The following is a 22,659-nucleotide window of genomic DNA, read 5'->3' as shown; positions in this document are numbered from 1 at the left end:
AGATTAAAGGGATGTTTATTGGCCCAATGACCAGGGGACTAATGTAAAGCGCATTGATACGGTTTATTGTCAAATGCGCTATATAAGAATTTGTTATTATTATTATTATTATTATCTTTTTGAAATTAAATTACGCCTGAAGGTGACTTAAAGAACACAAAACGATTTATACAGAGATAACATACATAGGTATAGTTTTAATAAAAACATTGAATAGTGTGCGTTTTTTATCATTATTGTCTGGGTACCTCAGAGTTCGAGGACTAAAATTGTGCAATGTTCAATTCGGAATTGCAGGACTAAGTCATTCAATTAATGTTTACATGTGGTTTCTTCAATATATGCATTAGAAGACCGGTATGACTTTTTAAAAGCAAAAAATGTGTCAAGTGCATTAGACATGACAGTTCAAAGTAAGAGACTTGGGGAATAAAACAAATGTTAATGACATAATGACGTTTAATAATTTTGGTACTGGGCTGGGATACTTGAAGTTTATGTTTTGCGTCACACTGGAAACTGTCAATACTTTAATTGGTTTAGGGAAGGTTCACAATGATTTGCATTGTATATGGGGGTTGGACATTGTGATTAGGTTGTAAGTACGTTGTGATTGTTTGGCCGGTTTAGTGTTTACCGTTGTTTTTGGCGTTTCACGCGGTTTGACGCTATTGACGCTGTAGTTGTCGGGATGGTTTTCAGGGTATAATCTTTAGGTAATTTGAAAACTACACTGGTGTTAATGAAGGTGAGGCGGTCTCCTTTGATGGTCCAAGAAATTATTCAGAGACTGTGTTGACGGTGTGATGGGGGCATCACGGAGGTTTTATGGGGGTCACAGCGAGTTCGGAAGCAGGTAGATGGTCAGTGATGGGATGCATCGGGTGCGCCGTTAAGTGTTGACGCTGTTTTAAATTTAAAAAAATTAAAAAAATTAATTAATGACGGTCTTTTTGATGTGTTGACGCTGTATAGAGCCGTGTTGACGGTGTTTTTACAAATATTGACGGTCGTTTCAATTGACGGTCATTTTTCTTGTAATTTTTTCTCATTCTCATTTGCATATGTCTATAGCTAGTGCAGCCCCACCCCGTAAGTCACCCACAAACACAAATTCAATTAACCCCGCCCACAAATAATTGCCACTTTAAAAGTGGCTCGTGGCTCGTGGTTCGTGGCTCGTGGCTCGTGGCCCTTGGCTCGTGGCTCGTGCCATTGTGGGCGGGACGTGGGTCCCTCTACTTCCGTAGGCTCGTGGCTCGTGGCTCGTGGCTCGATCGTGGCTCGTGGCTCGTGGCTCGTGGCTCGTGCCATTGTGGGCGGGGTGTGGGTCCCTCTACTTCCGTAGGCTCGTGGCTCGTGGCTCGTGGCTCGTGGCTCGTGGCTCGTGGCTCGTGGCTCGTGCCATTGTGGGCGGGGTGTGGGTCCCTCTACTTCCGTAGGCTCGTGGCTCGTGGCTCGTGGCTCGTGGCTCGTGGCTCGTGGCTCGTGGCTCGTGGCTCGTGGCTCGTGGCTCGTGGCTCATATTTTGCTTCAAAATGTGTACAAGGCTGTAGCCTTGTTTACTTGTCAAATTTTGCTTCAAAATGTGTACTAGCCTATACCCTTGTGAACTTTTCAAATTTTGCTTCAAAATGTCCACAAGGCTATTTGTTAGATTTTGCTTCAAATTTGCCTAGAAAATGACAAAAGCCATATGATTTTTTCAAATTTTGCTCGAAAATGTCTACAAGCCTTGTGAATTTATCAAAACTTGCTTGAAAGGTTATAGCGTTGTGAATTTGTCAAATTTTGCTTGAAAATTTGTGATAATGTGTACAAGGCTGACCTTGTGAACTTGTCAAATTTTTTGCTTAAACATTAATTGTGAAAATGTGTAAAACAAGGTCTTAGCTTTGTGAATGTGAACCTGTCAAATGTTGCTTGAAAATGTGACTTTATCAAATGTTCTTCAAATTTTTCTAGAAAATGTGTGCAAGCCTATAGCTATCTGAACTTTCAAATTTTGCTTGAACATTGTGAATAATGTGTACAAGGCTCTAGCCTTGTGAATTTGTCAAATTTTCCTTGAAAATATAGCCTTGTGAATTTATCAAATTTTCTTCAAAATTTTCTAGAAAAAGTGTGCAAGCCTACAGCTATCTGAACTTGTCTATAGCCATGATAGCCTTATGAACATGTCATATTTTGCTTGAAAATGTTTAATAATATTAATAGTACCCCTATTTATAACGCACCTTTTGCCACTTTGCCTTGTGAACCTGTCAAATTTTGCTTGAAACTTTCTACAAGGCTGTAGCTTTGTGGTTTATCAAATGTTTCTTCAAATTTTCCTAGAAAATGTGCACAAGGTTATAATCCTTGTGAATTTTTCAAGTTTTGCATCAAAATTTGTGAAAATCTGACAAGGCTATAGCCTTGTGAACTTGTCAAAATTTGCTCGAAAATGTTTACAAGGCCATAACCTTGTGAATTTATCAAATTTTGTTTAACTTTTTTCTAGAAAATATGTACAAAACCTATAGCCTTGTGAACCTGTCAAATTTTGCTTGAAATATGTACAAGCCTTGTGAACTTGTCAAATTTTGCTTGAAAATGTCTTCAAGGCTGTAGCCCTGTAAATTTATCAAATTTTGCTTCAACATTTTGTGAAAATGTGTTCAAGGCTATATATAGCCTTGTCAACCTGTCAAATTTTGCTTGAAATTGTGTAATAATAGTAATAATAATAACCATATTTATTACGCATCTTTTGTCAATTTTGCCTTTTGGAATTATCAAATTTTGCTTCAAATTTTCCTAGAAAATGTGTACAAGAATATAATCCTTGTGAATTTTTCAAGTTTTGCATCAAAATTTGTGAAAATCTGACAAGGCTATAGCCTTGTGAAATTGTCAAAATTTGCTTCAAAATGTTTACAAGGCCATAACCTTGTGAATTTATAAAATTTTGCTTCAAGGTTTTCTAGAAAATGTGTACAAGCCTACAGCCTTGTGAACCTGTCAAATTTTGCTCGAAAATGTGTACAAGGAATATAGCCTTGTGAATTTATCACATTTTGCATCAAATTTTCCTAGAAGTACAAGCCTTGTGAGCATGTCAAATTTTGCTTGAAAATGTCTACATTGTGAATTTTTCAAATTTTGCTTGCTGTAGCCCTGTAAATTTATCATATTTTGCTTCAAACTTTGTGAAGATGTGTACAAGGCTATAGCCTTGTTAACTTGTCAAATTTTGCTTGAAAATGTGTACAATATATACAGCCTTGTAAACATGTCAAACTTTGCTTGTGAATTTTTCAAATTTTGCTTGAAAATATGTTCAAGGTTACATTGATGGTGCCTGAGGAGAGGGAGAGGGGGGGGGCATGGAGGAAAAGTTTAACTCAACTCTAGACCATCTCAAAAGTGTTTGGGATGCGCAGAATCTACTTTATGCAGAACTAAACGGTCTTTGGCAATTTACCAATAGTGTCCAGTGTCTTTAACCCTTGTGGTTCCCCCCCACCCCCCCCCCCCCCCCCCACCCCCGAAATTGCTAAAAAGCTGCTGGACTTGTTGACTTACTTTGATAGTCATAGAACAATAAAAAATGAACATGGGCAAATAAATTAATGCTTACCCTTAATAATATTTAAAACATCCACAAGTTGAAATAACTTTTCCTTACACAACAAGACTTTATTGCTCTACTCTTCGAATCGCACCCATTGAGTGACGTGGAAATTATTAGTCTAGCACAACCTGTGCAAGCTCCCCATATCCCATGCATACAATTAATTCGAGAAGTCGCGGTCACACAGTATGTTTGGCGCCCTCTCTTGTTACCCAAACTTTCAACGAATGACTCCACTCACGAAATCACTTGAACGTAACCAGTGTTTTGAAAGAAGTGGTGTCATTTGCATTCATTTAATTTGCCCAATTTTGTTGAGTCATTTAAACCGTTTTGAAGTAGTCATGGATACAAGTTCACGTAGACTAAGTAGGCAGGTAGACCTCAATTTGCTTTCCAAAGATTTCACGACTTGGTACGGGGTAAGTAAAGTGACAAAGACAAAGTGCATGTAAAAAGTAACTGGGCTGCTGCTTATAATATTATTATAAAGTTATTATTATTTATAGTAACTAAAACCTAAAAAGTAAAAGTGGGGGTAGTTTATAAATAATAATAGACTTGCATTGATTGATGCGGCCAACACCACAACTGAGAGCAGGTTCCAGATTTGACTGTTCTGTGAAAGAAAGAAGGAACTTCCATATAAAGCCGAGTGCAGCTAGTGATCATGTGATGATCAGGAGTTTGCAAGGATGGTGATCTGTTGTTGGAGGGATCATTGGTTATTTGGAGACAGGTAATGGGTGGGCATGATGGGAAGCATTGATCAGTTGATGGTGACATTGGTTGTGCTGTATCTTGTAGAGCATTGACAGACTGACGGCCTGTCTTCTCCTTTCATCATGTCATAATCAGCCTTTACACAACACAACTTAGGCAGGGTACGGGGTCCTGGCAGTTTATTCCCTCCTTGTGACCTTGCATACTTACTTGGAAGTGGTATTTTGTCAAAATAAAGCTTTTGTCACTAAATCATGTGTTTTGATGAGTGGAATATGAATAAACAATTAAAGTCACCTGGAAATATAACTTTTTTTCTTCAAACATTAGAGTGTTTCTGAACAATAAACTATTTATTTAGTTAGTTTAACGATTTAGGCCTATATGTTTAAAAAAAATAATAAAGTTGTGTGGGGGGTGACTCCCCCTACTCCTTTTGTGACGTCAATCGAGGAAGACTTTGCCTCGATCGAACATCGAACACACGTACGTGCAAACACAATCAAGTCCTAGTCATAAGTTTGTACGTTTCGAAAAAAGTTGTTTTCTTGCATTTTACCGGCAATGTCGACCAGGTGTATTAATTGCTGCTGGATGCAGCAAAACAACTAAAGATGGGGTCAGTTTGCAAGTCTTTTCCAGCGCTGTGCAGCAAACACTTCGAGCCGTCGTGCTTAGAGAATCCGGCATACACTACACATTTTGACATGAAGAGAAAAGTTCTTTTCTGAAACATGATGCCATCCCAACAATTTTTCAAGCTAGTGGGGAAGTCGAAGAAGGTACCTGAAAGAGGTAACGAACCTAAAAGAGCATTTGCCCTACGTAAACAGAATTATTTCAACTTTGAGGGCATGTTTTTAGCTTGGCCAAGCGTCGCTATCTTGGGTTGGCACTGCATGCGATTCACTCCCCCTTGATTGACGTCACGAACAGCGCACTCTCGGGTCGGGCTTATTTTCAAATTTGTAAATAACATGGAAACTAACTTGATGCATCCAGCCGCAATACACCTGTGCCCAACTTAATGGCTCTGGTTACCGTAAGCACACAATCGCAATTACGGAAGCAGGGAGTTCTGTGCTTACGGCAAGCGTATTTCATGGGTTTCGGCGATTTTTGGCTTATGCGCGTGCGTACTTCCAGTTACTAGGCATTCTAGGCTTCCAAGGCTAGCGCAGAAATTCAGCGTTTGCACGTAAGCGGGGAATCGTGATCGTAAGCGCAGAATTCGGCAGTAAGCAGAGCCATGAAATTGGGCCCTAGTCGACATTGCCTGAAAAATGCACGAAAAAAACTTTTTTGAAACGTACAAACTCATGACTAGGACTTGAATGTACTTGCACGTTCGTGTGTTCGCTGTTCGATCGAGGCAAAGTCTGCCTCGATTGTTTTCACAAAAGGGGTTGGCGGAGTCACTCCCCACACAACTTTATTTATTTTTTTAAACATATAAATCGTTAAAAACAGTTCTCAACAAATTATGTTGTTGTTCAGATCTAATTCCAGGTGACTTTAAAGAAAGCTGCCATCATACAGTCTTCAGATTTGGCCCCATGTAGTCTATTGTCAATGTGACCGACATCTAACCTAATCAAATTCAATAATGTCAATAATTAATATTCATATTATTATACCCCAGACAGTTTTGCTACTAGTTGAGAGCGTGGTAGGCCAGGGATCTTTATAACCCAGACAGTTTCGCTACTCCTATTAGTTGAGAGCGTGGTACGCCAGGGATCTTTAAATGGCTGACAAAGACACCTGCTAGGTTTATTTTATGAACAAGCTCATGTACGCCAATTATCTTACATATTAATGGCGCGAAATCAATCTGTACATGCGCATACACAACCCTACGCACAAACAACATTTTTACAAAAGTTTTTGAAGATTTACCAACTTACAAAAATCGCAACAGGAAAGGTTGTTACAATTTGTCTATGTTGTGAAAATGTTTTGATTTTTAACCGGCTTTATGAATAATATTAAAAGAGTAGTAACTCGTTTTTTAACAGCCAGCTAAAGAACTCGTCACCACTCATTTATTCCCTTAAAAATAGCCATGTATACTCAACTCCAGAGCATTATCAACTCTATCAATTCATCATAAAAAACATCAGTTTTCCAGAGTAAGATCAGTGAGTCAGAAAGCTGCTAAGGCATCCATGATTGTTACTGCGTTAAATTGTTTTACGGTGATAACATCAACAGTCACAGAAAAACTCGGAAATTACTTGGTTTTTACTAAAAATGTTGTTTGGGTATTAGCTCGTAAGCAAAAGTTCCAGCATGGATTTCAGGAGTAGCAAGTTGTGTTGGCGGTGCAATATGCGCCCACATCATGCAGTGAGGACATCTTGTACTAGAGTACCCTATAAGAAACTCAAATAATATTGTTAAAGTGTTATAAATATAAGTTAGTTACTCAACTGACCATGTTTCACAACGGTTTTCTGTGAACAAAAACGTACAGGCCTATCCAGATTATAAAATATTAATGTGGACTGTTGTTAAAATGAATTGAAGTGTGATTTTCATTTTTTACAGCAAGAAAGAACTTAGAAGTATAATTAAACAAAAATTAAAAAAACATTCTGCGACCCACATCCCGAGTTGGAAGCCTATAGAAATGCAATATCGATATGAAGGGTGAGTAGTGGTAATAGTGGGGTTGCCATGGGCATACAAACCTCTTTTTAGAATTCAAGATTATATTTATTGAAAAGATTATTGATAATACTATTTAAAATGTATAATTCGATGAGAGGATTAATTTATTTCAAAATACTATCATTTCAGAAACATCAGGATTTAGTTCTCCAGAACAATACATTAAGAGAGGAGATTTTGACACTGACCAGCCAAGCTAAGCTGGATAAGAAGACGGAGAATACCTCACAAGTTGGTGAGTAGTAGGCTAAGGTGGTGTCAGGCAAGAAACACCAGTAAATTGAGTTTATCAATCCCACCATGACACTACTTGAGAATACAGCTCACAAGATGGTGAGTAGAAGCAAGGTGGTATCAGTGCTATGAACATCAGAGTTATCAGAGTGGGGTCAGGTTGGCTCGGTGATTTCTGTTCCTGCCTTTTACCTCTGTAGACCCCAGTTTGAACCCAGCCACCGCAGCCTTGCATGTTGAATGAGTTTTACCTCCCTTTTCCTCCCATGTTAAAAAAACTGAAATTGCTTGCCAATTGACTACACGAAGAGTATAATGTGATGTTTCCATTAGGATGCTTTGGCGACTATACAATAGTAGATCTCGCGTGAAACAATGACATCATATTCTATAAATAGATCACTGAGTCTGCATACACTACACTGACAGAAGGCAGTTATATGATCTATCTAATTGTTTCTCTTCATAAAGGAGTAAATGGGAATTATGCATGGGTCTTGTCATTTAGGCCTTTGTTTGTATATTTTGTTTCTTGTTTTATTGTAAACAATTGTTTATGTGATGTCTTTATTTTGTTTTTTATCTTACGTGATTACAATACTAATTTATTGAGGAATGATCTGAATACAACAGGAGAGTAATAAAGCAAGTTTGTAAATAAAATGTCTTTATTTATAAATGTTGTTATTTTTCAGAGTTGAATCAACTGCATGAGATTATATCTGGCCTTCAAGACAGTGTGACTAAGAAATGCAATCTAGAAGGTCAGTATTTACTTGCCTCCAGGACAGTGTGACTAAAAAATGCAATCTAGAAGATCAGTATTTACTTCTTAGATTATATCTGGCCTCCAGGACAGTGTGACTAAGAAATGCAACATAGAAGGTCAGTATTTACTTGCCTTCAGGACAGTGTGACTAAGAAATGCAATATAGAAGGTCAGTATTTACTTGCCTTCAGGACAGTGTGACTAAGAAATGCAATATAGAAGGTCAGTATTTACTTCTTAGATTATATCTGGCCTTAGGACAGTGTGACTAAGAAATGCAATATAGAAGGTCAGTATTTACTTGCCTTCAGGACAGTGTGACTAAGAAATGCAATCTAGAAGATCAGTATTTACTTGCCTTCAGGACAGTGTGACTAAGAAATGCAATCTAGAAGATCAGTATTTACTTCTTAGATTATATCTGGCCTTAGGACAGTGTGACTAAGAAATGCAATCTAGAAGATCAGTATTTACTTGCCTTCAGGACAGTGTGACTAAGAAATGCAATCTAGAAGATCAGTATTTACTTCTTAGATTATATCTGGCCTTAGGACAGTGTGACTAAGAAATGCAATATAGAAGGTCAGTATTTACTTGCCTTCAGGACAGTGTGACTAAGAAATGCAATCTAGAAGGTCAGTATTTACTTCTTAGATTATATCTGGCCTTAGGACAGTGTGACTAAGAAATGCAATATAGAAGGTCAGTATTTACTTCTTAGATAAGCCCCATCCACACGTGCTACAACTCTGCTGCCTTCCTGTACATTATCATTACAGAACCTTGGCCTTTTTGTAAATCCCAGCACTGTTTACCGACCTACACATCGTGGTAAAAAAGCTGGTCGCCATAGAACTGTTCATAAACCCCCCGTACCCGAAGTTACACTCTCATCTGTTCCAGTACCAGTGACTCCAGCCAAATCTCAACTCAGCCTTTGTGTTATAAACACACAGTCCATCTGTAACAAGTATGACGATTTTGCTGATTTTGTTCTGCAAAAAGATCTGGACCTTGTTGCCGTTTCAGAAACATGGCTGAGACCAGACGACAACTTAACATGTCGTCAGTGTACCCCTGCAGGCTACTACTTTCATCACATCCCAAGACCTCACAAGACTGGTGGAGGAGTTGCAATACTGTACAGATCTACTTTATCCGTCTCTGTGAAAAGTAATGACGTCCAGTACACAACTTTTGAATCTCTTCATGCTGAAGTTTCCGGAAACTCTAAATCTGTTCGCCTTGTCATTGTATACAGACCTGAAAGAGATTCAAACGGCCAACATGTGACTTTCTCAAGTTTTCTAAGGGAGTTTGAGAATTTGATTTTGGAATATCTGCTTCATCCATCGGAAATCATCATCACAGGCGACTTTAACATTCATGTTGATGACATCCACAACACCAATGCAAACCAGTTTAAGCATCTACTTCAGGCTTTTGGTCTTACCCAGCATATCAAGGAGCCGACTCATCGTCTCGGTCATTGCCTAGACCTTGTCATAACTCGTGAAATCTCCCCACCAATTGTCTCAAACTTTGTTATTCTACCTGGATTATCAGACCATTATGCAGTCATGTGTAACTTGAGTCTGTTATGTGCAAGCCCAAAGTCCCAACCGTTACTATAAAGAGCCGACAATGGAAACATGTGAATCCTACCGAAGTGTTCCGTGACATAGGCTCCCATTTAGCAAATCTAGAAGTTGATCACGACTGCTTGGATTCCTATGTCAGCCAATATGAGAGTACAGTCAGTGACATCTTGGATAAATACGCACCTTGGAAAACGAGATCAGTCAAGGTCCGAACTGAAGTCTCTTGGTTCAATGATGATATTCGTACAGCGAGAAAGATCTGTCGTCAACTGGAGCGGAAGTGGCGGAAAAATGGCAAATTGGCGATTCAACGACAAGAATATCGCAACCAATGTAAAGTAGTTAAGAATTTGATCAACCAGGCAAAGATCATCCATTATTCATCTCAAGTACAAGAATCTTCAGGAGATCAAAAGAAGCTTTTCAAGATAATTGGTAAGTTGTTGCTCAAACCCAAAACCCCTGTCCTTCCATCCACTTACAATGACCAGGACTTAGCAAATGAGTTCCAGAAATTCTTTGTCACCAAGATTTCAGACATCCGCTCATCATTTTCATCAGTCCCTTACAACGTGTCGCAGACATTGCCACAACTTCAACCAGAGTGTAGACTATCTGTGTTTGAGCCTGCGACTGTTGCTGAGATTCAAAGGGTTATTATGAAATCTCCTTCAAAATCCTGTGAGCTGGATCCAGTGTCAACATCCATGATAAAGCAAAACATCGATATTTTTGTACCCTACATCACTAAGCTTGTAAACGAATCCCTCAGTTCCGGTTGTTTCCCCGATAGCCTCAAAGTTTCCTACATCAGGCCGCTCATCAAGAAACCAAACCTGGACAAGGAGATATTCAAAAACTACAGACCGGTTGCAAACTTAAAATATCTTGGAAAAGTCATCGAACGAGTAGTTTCATCACGTATTTCTGATCACATTCATACTTTCAACCTGTCCGACGTGTTCCAGTCAGCTTACAAGCCTTTCCATGGGACCGAGGCTGCACTAGTCCGTGTGAGCAACGATATTCTCTCTGCAATGGACAATGGTAACCTTACAGCACTAGTCCTGCTAGACTTGAGTGCTGCTTTTGACACTGTCGATCACAACATCCTTCTCTCTCGGCTCCAGAATCACCTTGGCATAGAGGACACAGCCCTAGCATGGTGCAAATCGTATCTCTACAATAGAACTCAGCATGTATGTATTGGCACCGCGATATCCGACCCTGTTGTTTTGAACTACTCTGTGCCACAGGGGTCGGTACTCGGCCCGCAGTGGTTTACGCTATACACTTTACCGATTCGTGACATCATCCTGAAATTTAATCTGAATTACCATGTGTACGCAGACGACACTCAGCTATACATCACGTTTAAATCTTCTCAAGAAAACGCCAATGCATCTATTGCAAGACTTGAGAAATGCATCCAAGAGATTCGACGTTGGACACAACAAAACTTCCTGAAGTTAAATGATGATAAGACAGAGTTCCTTCTATTTGGGTCACGTCAACAGTTAACTAAGGTTTCAGTGCCATACATCTCCATCGGTGATGCTCGGATAGCGTCCTCGCTGAAAGCTCGGAACTTAGGGGTTATTTTTGATTCATCAATGACACTTCAGCCACACATCAACAACATTGTTCGTTTATCATCATATCACATCAGGAATATAGGTAAGATTCGCAAGTACTTGGACAAAAGTGCCACTGAAAAGGTCATTCACGCATTTGTTACTTCTCGTCTTGACAACGGCAATGCTCTTCTCTACAGTCTTCCTAACAACCAGATTTCCAGACTTCAACGGCTCCAAAATACTGCTGCCCGCATTGTGACACTGTCTAGAAAATCGTGTTCTATCACCCCAATTCTGAAACAACTACACTGGCTCCCTATCTCTCAACGAATCATCTTCAAGCTGATGCTCATTGTCCACAAAGCTCTTAATGGCAAGGCTCCCCACTATATTTCTGAACTGCTTCAAGTTTACACTCCATCAAGGAATCTTCGATCAAGTTCTATGCTTCTCCTCATTGAACCCAAGTCTCGACACTCATGGGGTGACAGGTCTTTTTCTTCAGCCGCGCCACGCATCTGGAACTCTCTACCACTTAATCTTCGATCTTGTCTTTGTACTGCAAAATTCAAGTCTCTTCTCAAAACTTATCTTATGTCACAGGTTTTCAATGACTAATTTTGTTGTGTCTGTTTTTCTTTGTGTTGTGTTTTGTTTTTGTTTGTTTTTGGTTTTACTGCGCCTTGAACACCCAGCAGGGTGGATATGTGCGCATTACAAGTCTTATTATTATTATTATTATTATTATCTGGCCTTAGGACAGTGTGACTAAGAAATGCAATATAGAAGGTCAGTATTTACTTGCCTTCAGGACAGTGTGACTAAGAAATGCAATCTAGAAGATCAGTATTTACTTCTTAGATTATATCTGGCCTTAGGACAGTGTGACTAAGAAATGCAATATAGAAGGTCAGTATTTACTTGCCTTCAGGACAGTGTGACTAAGAAATGCAATCTAGAAGATCAGTATTTACTTCTTAGATTATATCTGGCCTTAGGACAGTGTGACTAAGAAATGCAATCTAGAAGATCAGTATTTACTTCTTAGAGTTTTGTGTAGTTGTTTTTAATAATCAATCTCTAGATACATTTTTTTGTCAAACACAAAAGACACAAAATATGTTTTTTACTTAAAAGAAAACAAGTTTTGAAAAAATAGCAGTTGTTGTTGATTAATACGGAAATGAAGTTGTTTGTGGTTACTAGTGACTGTAGTAATATTGTATGGTTATAATTAGGGGGGGGGGTAGTTGTAGGGCAAGTGGTTACAAATGATCAGACCTCTGCCCCCACCCCCCCCCCCCTCGCACCACCACCTAAAATGATTTAAAACACCAAAATGCCCTTCCAAATTTGTTTCTTTTCTCCTGTTTGTCCCCCTTTAAAAATGTCATTTTATGTCACTAGTGAGGAAAGATAAACCAAACCACCTCTTTTTTGACAGATGAGAACAAGCAACTCAAGGAAACAATTCAGAGACTTAAAGAGGACATTGATGCTGTGAAAGAGGTACATAGATATGTATTGCCCTGTCAATTCTCCTTACCGTGAGGAGACAGCAAATAGAGGGTTATGACTAAGCTTGGGCGACTAAGCTTGGGCGACTAAGCTTGGGCGACTAAGCTTGGGCGACTAAGCTTGGGCGACTAAGCTTGGGCGACTAGTGTGACTAGTGTGACTAGTGTAAGGCGCGACTATTGATTGCTTAGTCGAGTCGCGATTAGCGTTATTCAACAACTCGATTAAACATGCAGCCACGGCAACGAGTACCATCAAAGTTGCAACTTCCTGCTGCTTGGTCATGTTGGTGAACCAATTTTGGCGCTCAGGACTATTTCCCCATAGCCTTTTAGCCTGAGCCTCATTCACTAATAAATTACTTTTTACCCAACCTCACCACCCTTGATGTTGTCCTTTGTGTTTCCATCTTCTTGCTTGTGGTCAAGCCAGTCCCTTCCCTTCACCCCCCCCCCCTTTTTGTCCCCCTATTCATTGTTTACCCCCTGCTTTTTTATGTATGCTTTCTAACCCCATTCATGTATTTCCACTGACTGCTTATGTTACGCTTAGTTACCTTTTCATGTTTGTTGTGTTGTCATTTAGCCTTCGAGAAAGACTCTGCTAGGGTCGAAACGTCAGGCCATTAACTATTTTTTGCATTTATACTCTCGGTCCATTTGGTTGGTAAGTTGTTTTGCAACAGCTAATTCTATTTTCGCAACATAGCTTACTTACGAAACACAATCAGACATCAGTGACACAATCCTACAATCCTTTCAGTATAATTATTGTGCCTGAAGCTAACAATATGCCACAATGCATCTTGGGGACTCAACATTTTTTGGCGACTCAGTATCGAAGTTGAGGCGCGTAGTAAATCGAGTACAATCAAAATGATCAACTGACACAATGTCACCTGCAGCTTGGCCCTTATTACAATCATGGCAAAATAGACCCAACTTAAAAAGTCACAACATTATTTTGGGTTAATTGAGGGCGTTTTTTTTTTCCAATTTCAAAGTTTCAAAGGCATACTTTTGATGTAAATATTAAAATAAAGTGCCTATTGACCCCTTGCACGCGCATCACACACTGCGACCAATGCCACGCTCACCATGTTGGTGGGCAGTTAGGTTTACGTGTATTAACGCTGCGTCGCCTAAAATGCGCACTTTACTGCATAATGCGCAGCATAGAGTTATATATAAAAACGCACAGTGAAATTGCCCACCAGTATGGCGCATTCAAGATTTTTCTGCTGATGACGTCAGGTGAAATGGGTCAATCGATCGGTCTCTTTTTATACTCTAGTCACGTTTTATGGCAAAACAGATTCTCTCTGTATTTGCTTTTCTCAATTAATGTCATTGTTGATCAAGTTAGGCTCAGTGTTTTGCCATGGAAGGGCCGAGCTGTTGTCAGCCAAAATGACCATTAATATATTTGGGATAGTTGCTAGTTGAAGAGCGAGGCTCTACTGTAATAAGAGATGAGCAAAATAAGTCTTTATGCAACTGTCTGATTCTTATAAGGGTAAGAGCGTGGACTGGACCCAGTTTCACGCACGAAGACAGCTCAGCACACCAAAACTACATGCTTACCAGAATAAAGTTACCAGCAAAACTACCAATTCACATGTACAATTTTTGACAGTAACTCTGTTCTGTTTTGCAAAGCACAATATTGTTTGTGTTCTATGACTTTTGCTTTGATACATGAAACATCATAGCCAGGTTGAACTGGGTTATGGTTGGGATGCACAAAAAAAGCTCAGCACAACAAAACTACAGTGTGTATGCTACAAGAATGAAGTTACCAGCAAAATTACTATGTCAAATGTAAAATTTGTGACTGATAATCTGCTCTATTTGGCAAAGCACATTATCAGTTATATGAAATTAAGTATAATGATACATCAGTGAAAGGTAAAACACAATGTTCTTTTACCCTGGTGCAAATTTAGAATTTCCCAAAAGTAAAATGAGTTTTTAGAAGCTAAATCTCTGAACTGAAGTAGTTCCATCATTATCTTGGCAAGAAAAATAGATATAAATTTGTTTGTTGTACCATTGTGATGAAGCTTTAGATGTGTTGCCAAATATTTCTGTTTATTTACCATTTTAAAAATAAATACAACTGTGTGGTAAATGGTGCATTACAAATGTATGTTTTTGTTTAAAAGTTAACACTCCTAGATTTCTGTGCAACTTCATCACAAATTGTAATTTATTATTACACAGATGTTACCCTCACCAGGGTTATGGGGTCTGTTCCAGTTTCGGAATAAAATACAAAGTATAATGAGTTACCTACTTGTGATATTTATAGGAATGTAAAGAAGCTATTACTACAGTAGAGAGACAACTAGAAGAAGTCCATGCTGAACACACATGCCAGATAGAGGAAACCCATCAACAGGCCATTATGCTAAGTCAGATCATTAACGGAATAAAATACAAAGTATAATGAGTTACCTACTTGTGATATTTATAGGAAGGTAAAGAAGCTATTACTACAGTAGAGAGACAACTAGAAGAAGTCCACGCTGAACACACATGCCAGATAGAGGAAACCCATCAACAGGCCGTTATGCTAAGTCAGATCATTTACGTAATTCTTACAATCTGTAGCCCATTTTAGTCAATTCACTTAATTTAAATTGTCAATTTACAGCACTTAGTTATTAATTCGTGTTGATTCGGTTAATCAATTTTAGACCCCTGCCACCTTTCCCATTATCATCAATAAAATAAAATACATGAAGTCCTGTGAATTTTCAGGATTTCTTCTTATTTCATGACATTTTTCAAAGATCTCCATGTTACCTTCAAAACATCTTGAAATAAATGAAATGACAACTGAAAGATTTAAAGACACAGTAAGAGTAAGACAAAGCCATTAAGACAACAACCTTGAGTTACCCATCATGCCTTACAGAGCTATATCATCTTAGTAGATGTTAATTAGTTTAATGGGCCGTTAGATGACACCCTCAAGATTTTTACTGCCTCTTGCCATGCAAAGTTTGTGTGTTAACCCTAATCCCAGCCGAGTGATTTTCCAGTGGATATTTTACACAGAAATTTGAAAAGAACAGAGTATAGAGTACTTTAAATAATACACATTGGTGATAGGGTAAAAACAAGTTGTTAGTCATATTATAATGTTGTGCTTTATCTCTTTCAATTGTTGATTTCCTCAGAGGCAAAAGAGCTCACAGCTCTGGAGAAAGAAATTCGAGTTAAGTCAGCTGAGAATAAACAACTTAAGAAACAATTTGCTGAAGCTGAGAAGGGTCACCAGACTGGGATTGTCAAGTTGAGATTGGAGGTATGAAGGAAATGGTTTAATTTAAGGTGATAAATGATAAACTCTGGTTCTTTACAACTCTTATAAAGTCAGTGGACACTATTTGTAATTACTCAAAATAATTATTGGCATAAAACCTTTCTTGGTGATGAGTAATGGGGAGAGGTTGATGGAATAAAACATTGTGAGGAACGGTTCCCTCTGAAGTGCCATATTTTTCAAGAAACAAATAGGTTTCCACGAACTTGATTTCGAGACCTCAGATTTAAAACTTGAGGTCTCGAAATCAACCATCTAAACGCACACAACTTTCTTTCATTATTATCTCGCAACTTCGATGACTGATTGAGCTCAAATTTTCACAGGTTTGTTATTTTATGCATATGTTGAGATACACCAACTGTGAAGACTAGTCTTTGACAATTACCAATAGTGTCTACTGCCTTTAAGAGTCTTGTTTTGTTTTTGTTTTTTTTGTTTTATAGTACGATGCCAAACTGTTAAAACTACAGAGTGCCAACACAAGAACTATTCAACGAAATGAAAAACCGGTTTCTGTCGGCAGTCATATCTTCAGAGAGGTGAGAAACTGTTACTCGGTCTTTTATAGTGCAATAGTTTGCTACATGGAGGCAATATTCAGATTCATGTCATAGCAAACAGTTTTTTTTTCTTTTATATCTGAAGGAAATCCTATGACCAACTCTTTTATTTTTTTTTTTACAAACAGTTCTAAATCAGTGATGGAACTTCATCAAGTTACACCATTAACCAGATCTGAATTTCTTGATTTTGATCTTCTCTATTTTATTTCTCTCCATTTCAGAAAATGTTGAATGCCCAGGCAGCTTCAGAAAGAGAGGTTGCTCATCTAAAACAAACTGTCAATGACTTAAAGAGAAAGCTTAGCCAACATTCATCAGCAACAGGTGGTAAACGTAAACTCTAACAATCCAGCGCTTTATTGTTAATGAAAATACTAACTAGTATTGGATTTTGTTAAAAGTAAGGAATGATCCTAGTAAACTATTGAAACAATGATCGCTCTATATTCAGACACCCCTACATGTATGTCCCACTACAACCTGATGATTTATATGGTTGGGTTAGGGTTAGAGTGAGTAAAGTTTAAGAAACATAGGCATGATGTCGAAACAAAGGCGGGACGTCGAAACATAGGCATGATGTCTAAACATAGGCGTGATGTTGAAACATAGGTATGATGTCCAAACATAGGCGTGATGTTGAAACATCTATAGGCATGTCGAAACATAGGCATGATGTCGAAACATAGGCCTGATGTTGAAACATAGGTGTGATGTTGAAACATACATGTACATGTAGGGGTGCAGCCATTCATACACGTGTAGAGACTGTATGGCTTTCTCAGGTGCGAGGTTTTCCCAATGTCAGCCACATACACAATGGCATACATGTACATTTGTTGACCCTGTAATATATCGTGAACTTCTCTTTGTTCTCCCAATGTTTTCAATTAAATTATGGCTGGGTCATCCACTTACTCAATCAATATGACTCATACTTCTCTTAAAACCCTCAGTCTCAATAGGCAAATCTGCTACCCACAAACATACTCCAATCATAACCAGAGGTTGGTTTAGGAAAGGCACAAAGCAATGTTTCCTGTTAATTCACTAAACCACCTCGTGATAGTTTCCTAGTTTGACTTGATATAACTACGCGACTACAAGAAAGAAAGAAGGTTGGTAGGAAAGGCACAAAGCAATGTTTCCTGTTAATTCACTAAACCACCTCGTGATAGTTTCCTAGTTTGACTTGATATAACTACGTGACTACAAGAAAGAAAGAAGGTTGGTAGGAAAGGCACAAAGTAATGTTTCCTGTTAATTCACTAAACCACCTCGTGATAGTTTCCTAGTTTGACTTGATATAACTACGTGACTACAAGAAAGAAAGAAGGTTGGTAGGAAAGGCACAAAGCAATGTTTCCTGTTAATTCACTAAACCACCTCATGATAGTTTCCTAGTTTGACTTGATATAACTACAATGTACGTGACTACAAGAAAGAAAGAAGGTTGGTAGGAAAGGCACTTAATGCAATGTTTCCTGTTAATTCACTAAACCATCTCGTGATAGTTTCCTAGTTTGACTTGATATAACTACGTGACTACAAGAAAGAAAGAAGGTTGGTAGGAAAGGCACAACGCAATGTTTCCTGTTAATTCACTAAACCATCTTGTGATAGTTTCCTAGTTTGACTTGATATAACTACGTGACTACAAGAAAGAAAGAAGGTTGGTAGGAAAGGCACAATGCAATGTTTCCTGTTAAATCACTAAACCACCTCGTGATAGTTTCCTAGTTTGACTTGATATAACTACGTGACTACAAGAAAGAAAGAAGGTTGGTAGGAAAGGCACAATGCAATGTTTCCTGTTAATTCACTAAACCATCTCGTGATAGTTTCCTAGTTTGACTTGATATAACTACGTGACGTCAAGAAAGAAAGAAGGTTGGTAGGAAAGGCACAATGCAATGTTTCATTTTAATTCACTAAACCATCTCGTGATAGTTTCCTAGTTTGAACTGATATAACCACAAGAAAGAAAGAAGCTGATTGTAGTAATAAGTAAAGTAAAATAATATATTTTCAATGGACAATGGAAGAGAAAATATAATTTACACCACACCAAATTCTAGTCCAATGTTTCAATTAAAAAGTAATCAATAAATTATATAGCTGAACACAGTTTTATCCAAAAATTATTTTAAGCAAATCTTTTAAGTCAATCTTGTAAGTTAATCTTTTTAGTTATTTGCAAATATGAAAGATTTACATGTTGATTTAAAAACAAAACAAAAAAAACACACAAAAATTATACAAATGCTTATTACATATACACGTAATCATTCTTTTTCTAATTCTTCAATATTAATTGAAAACATTAGAATAAGCTGTTACGAACTGCTTACAAATCAAAATGACCCATGTTATAAGTACTAAAGATAGTTCTAATGGCCTGACGTTTTGACCTAAATGTTCATTTATTCTTAATTAACCCAAACCTATGACGCCATCATGCTATTGTTAAATCGCTCCATTATTCTGCACGAATGGCGCGATAGGTACAATTATAACACATCTCTTGCTTGTTCTGTATTCTGGTTGGCTGAAACACGATCACGTGGGATGAACTAATATAGGCTAGTGATCGCGCGCGCATGTTTTGCGGGAATAGTACCAGAGCGGGCACTAGTCTTTGCAAATAGTGCCCGTGGTAACAGCGCCCTCTCTTGACTTGCACCGTGAACAAACTACAAAATTCCTTTTCTGTTCTTATTTGACATTTTAAGACCGAGCTGTGTTATAAAACACATATTGACTTGCATAACTCGGTAACTAGTGTACGTCTGTTCCCCGTCGAGCCTGTGACCAGAAGAGCGACCCATTTCCCTCGGCTTTTGGCCTCGGGAAATAGGTCGCTCTTCTGGTCACTCAAAGTACTTCGGGGGAATAGACGTACACTAGTTACCTCATTGCAAGTCAATAAGTGTATACTATTTACCCATTGTGCAAACGGGTGAAACTGTCAAGATAGAGTAAAATAATAAAGTAAATAACTTCAATGACACCATAAATCACATTTTGTTTTTAACACAGCTTAGTGCTACGCATGTATTACAAAATTACCATTAGAACTTATTCTACAAGTGAACAGCTACATTTGTTAAACTATTACTTAGCTGAGGTGTTAATTTTTTTTAGTTAACTTCAACAGTCATTTAAGCAGTTCTTAAAGACACTGGACACTATTGGTAATTGACAAAGACTAGTCTTCAGTTGGGTTGTATCAACATTATGCAAAAATTAACAAACCTGTGAAAATTTGAGCTCAATCGGTCATCTAAGTTTCGAGATATTAATGAAAGAAAAAAACACCCTTGTCACACGATGATGTGTACTTTCAGATGCTTGATTTCGAGACCTCAAATTTAGAATTTGAGGTATCGTGGAAAATTCCTGCTTTCATGAAAACTACGTCACTTCAGAGGGAGTTGTTTCTCACAATGTTTTATACTATCAACCTCTCCCCAATACTCGTTACCAAGTATGGTTTTATGATAATAATTATTTTGAGTAATTACCAATAGTGTCCACTGCCTTTAAAGTCAGATTAATCAATTTCATTTTAACCAGTACTTTTTGTAATTAATTCAAAATGTTTATCATTCTTATTTATCATACTCAAAAATGGTAAGTGAGTTAACAAGAATTCAACTGAAACTGTTGATCATTAAGTTAAATTTGTTAAATTTCAGAAATATCTTAAACAACGGGCTTGTACGCGGATAGGTCACTTCTTTTATCTTCACCTTTTGTTTTTTTGTAGACCGAGCAAATAGGCTATAACAACATCCGTGTCATAGTCACTTTTTATCACTGACTTGTCTAAATTTACTGTGAGTCAGAAAAAAATATTATACAAACAATTGACTTAAAAATTAAACAATATCGCCCCAAAATAATTAAGCGAATTTTACAACAGCATGACGTCACAGGTGTGGGTTAAGTCGCATAATGCCCTCGGTGAACGTGCCATTCGTGGGCTTTCTTGCCCTCGGGCCATCTTAGCCCACGAATGGCGCGCACCTCAAGCATTATCCTATACAGAAAGATTCTGCTAAGGGTAAAAACGTCTGGCTATGAACTATTTTTGGCATAAATATTTATAATTATACCAATAATTTAAATATGCACTAATATGATATCCTAAACCTGAAAAAGTAAAGACCCGTGCTAACTGACAGAAATAAAAACAACCTGCAACTGTTGTATCTGCCTTTACAGGGATGCATTTCATCTACATGAAGTACACATACATGTATCATGAAACCATTTTGTTTAATTTTTGCATCATCATCAATTAATGTCTGTAAAGGCTGTGATGAAATAAATAACACTGGATGCATTTCCATCCCAGTAATGGTGGAAACACTGGGTATAAGGTTACAACATGTATGTGAAAGAATCTATCTACAAGCAGGCCTCAACATATCCCAGGGTACCAACATCAACTGCAGTAGTGCACTTGGATTTTGCTGTGGGGGCTTTTACAAAGTTCCTAAATAAATTAAAATTGCCACACTTGACCCAGTAATATAAAGTCAAAAGTTGAATAAATAAATTCCTGTGCCAGTTTTCATTGAAGTAACAACTCAAAAGCAAAGGGTTTGCACTTATTGGTTTTAAAAAGTTACTACCAAATTGAAGTTTAGCAGCTGTTTTACAAAGTAAATTGATTGTAAATGCACAGCCTTTAAAAACAAACAGATTTTTTCTTTTCTACGCGAAAAGAAAAAGGTATTAAATAGCTCAAGATAAGTAAGGTCTGCAGTAGAACCATGTTTAAATCGTTTTCGTGTTGTTGGTTCTAAAAGAACCGATGGTTAACAACTCAATGTCTAGATCGATATGTTCTGATCATCTTTAGGGGAAGATTTGAGCATACTGATTGAACAATGAGCTGTCAACCACCAGTTTCTTTTCAGACCCAACGCGGCTCAAAAAAGATTTTTACTTAGTGCTACCACAAACCTTACCTAGTTACACTCCCACCATGCAAAGTTTCAAAACTTACTTTGAGTTCAAGATTAGTACCTACATGTCTGAAAGGCAGTGGACACTATTGGTAATTACTCAAAATAGTTATTGGCATAAAACCTTTAATAGGGATGAGGTTGATGGTATAAAACAATGTGAGAAACAGCTCCCTCTGAAGTGCCATAGTTTTCAAGGCAGAAATAATTTTCCACGAATTTGATTTTGAGACCTCAGATTTAGAACTTGAGGTCTCAAAATCAACCATCTAAACGCACACAACTTCGTGTGACAAGGGTTAATTTTCTTTCATTATTATCTCACAACTTCGATGACCGATTGAGCTCAAATTTTCACAGGTTTGTTATTTTATGCATATGTTGAGATACACCAACTGTGAAGGCTAGTCTTTGACAATTACCCATAGTGTCTACTGCCTTTAATGTGTTGCGTGACAATTTCACATTATATTTGTTAATCTTTATGTAAGACATTCTTATAAGGAGCACAAAGACAAAGACATTAGGCCTAGATCAATTCGATGACAGTTAAGATTGTATATAAAGGCACCTGAATGTAATAAAAAAATAGTTATCTTTAATAAATTTTATATTTAGTTTGCATTATATTGTTAATGAATAAAACGAACTGTCACTTCAACTACACTTGTTCCACTTAAGGTTCATCTGTATTGAAAATCAAGTCAAAATTTAACTTTTAAAAATCTAGAGAAATATTTTATATTAATTATTATCTGATAAATATTGGTTGTCACTGCATACACTGGTAAATGGAAGCTGTAGCGCTAACATCATCAGTATTAGTTCAATGGTGGAAACCTAACAATGTAATAATGGGTACGAAAAAGTGTACTTTTATTAAGTACATGTACTTAAAAAAAAAAGCCCAATTGATGGTATTGTTTTCAAAGAGCTTAAAGGATAGGTACACTTTGGTGAATGTCAAAGCCCGGTCTTCTCACTTGGTGTATCCCAACATAAGCATAAAATAACAAGTCTGTGAACATTTGAGCTAAATTAGTCATCGAGGTTGCCAGAAAATGATGAGAGAAAAA

General features: G+C 37.7%; 1 protein-coding gene across 1 annotated transcript; it reads left to right on the top strand.

Annotated features, from left to right (window-relative positions):
• Positions 1-3,870: 3,870 nt before the first annotated feature.
• On the top strand, positions 3,871-19,198 carry LOC117298094 (coiled-coil domain-containing protein 152-like). Its single transcript, XM_033781335.1, has 8 exons — positions 3,871-4,038; positions 7,142-7,247; positions 7,942-8,010; positions 12,638-12,702; positions 15,187-15,289; positions 15,896-16,023; positions 16,488-16,583; positions 16,829-19,198. Exons 1-8 carry the CDS (start codon positions 3,961-3,963, stop codon positions 16,949-16,951), a joined length of 768 nt encoding a protein of 255 aa, XP_033637226.1. The 5' UTR covers positions 3,871-3,960; the 3' UTR covers positions 16,952-19,198.
• The last annotated feature ends 3,461 nt before the right edge of the window (positions 19,199-22,659 follow it).

This window comes from Asterias rubens, chromosome 12 (assembly GCF_902459465.1).
Source record: "Asterias rubens chromosome 12, eAstRub1.3, whole genome shotgun sequence".
Taxonomy (NCBI): domain Eukaryota; kingdom Metazoa; phylum Echinodermata; class Asteroidea; order Forcipulatida; family Asteriidae; genus Asterias; species Asterias rubens.
Note: the sequence above shows the minus strand (reverse complement) of the source record. Positions and strands in the feature narration are given on the sequence as shown.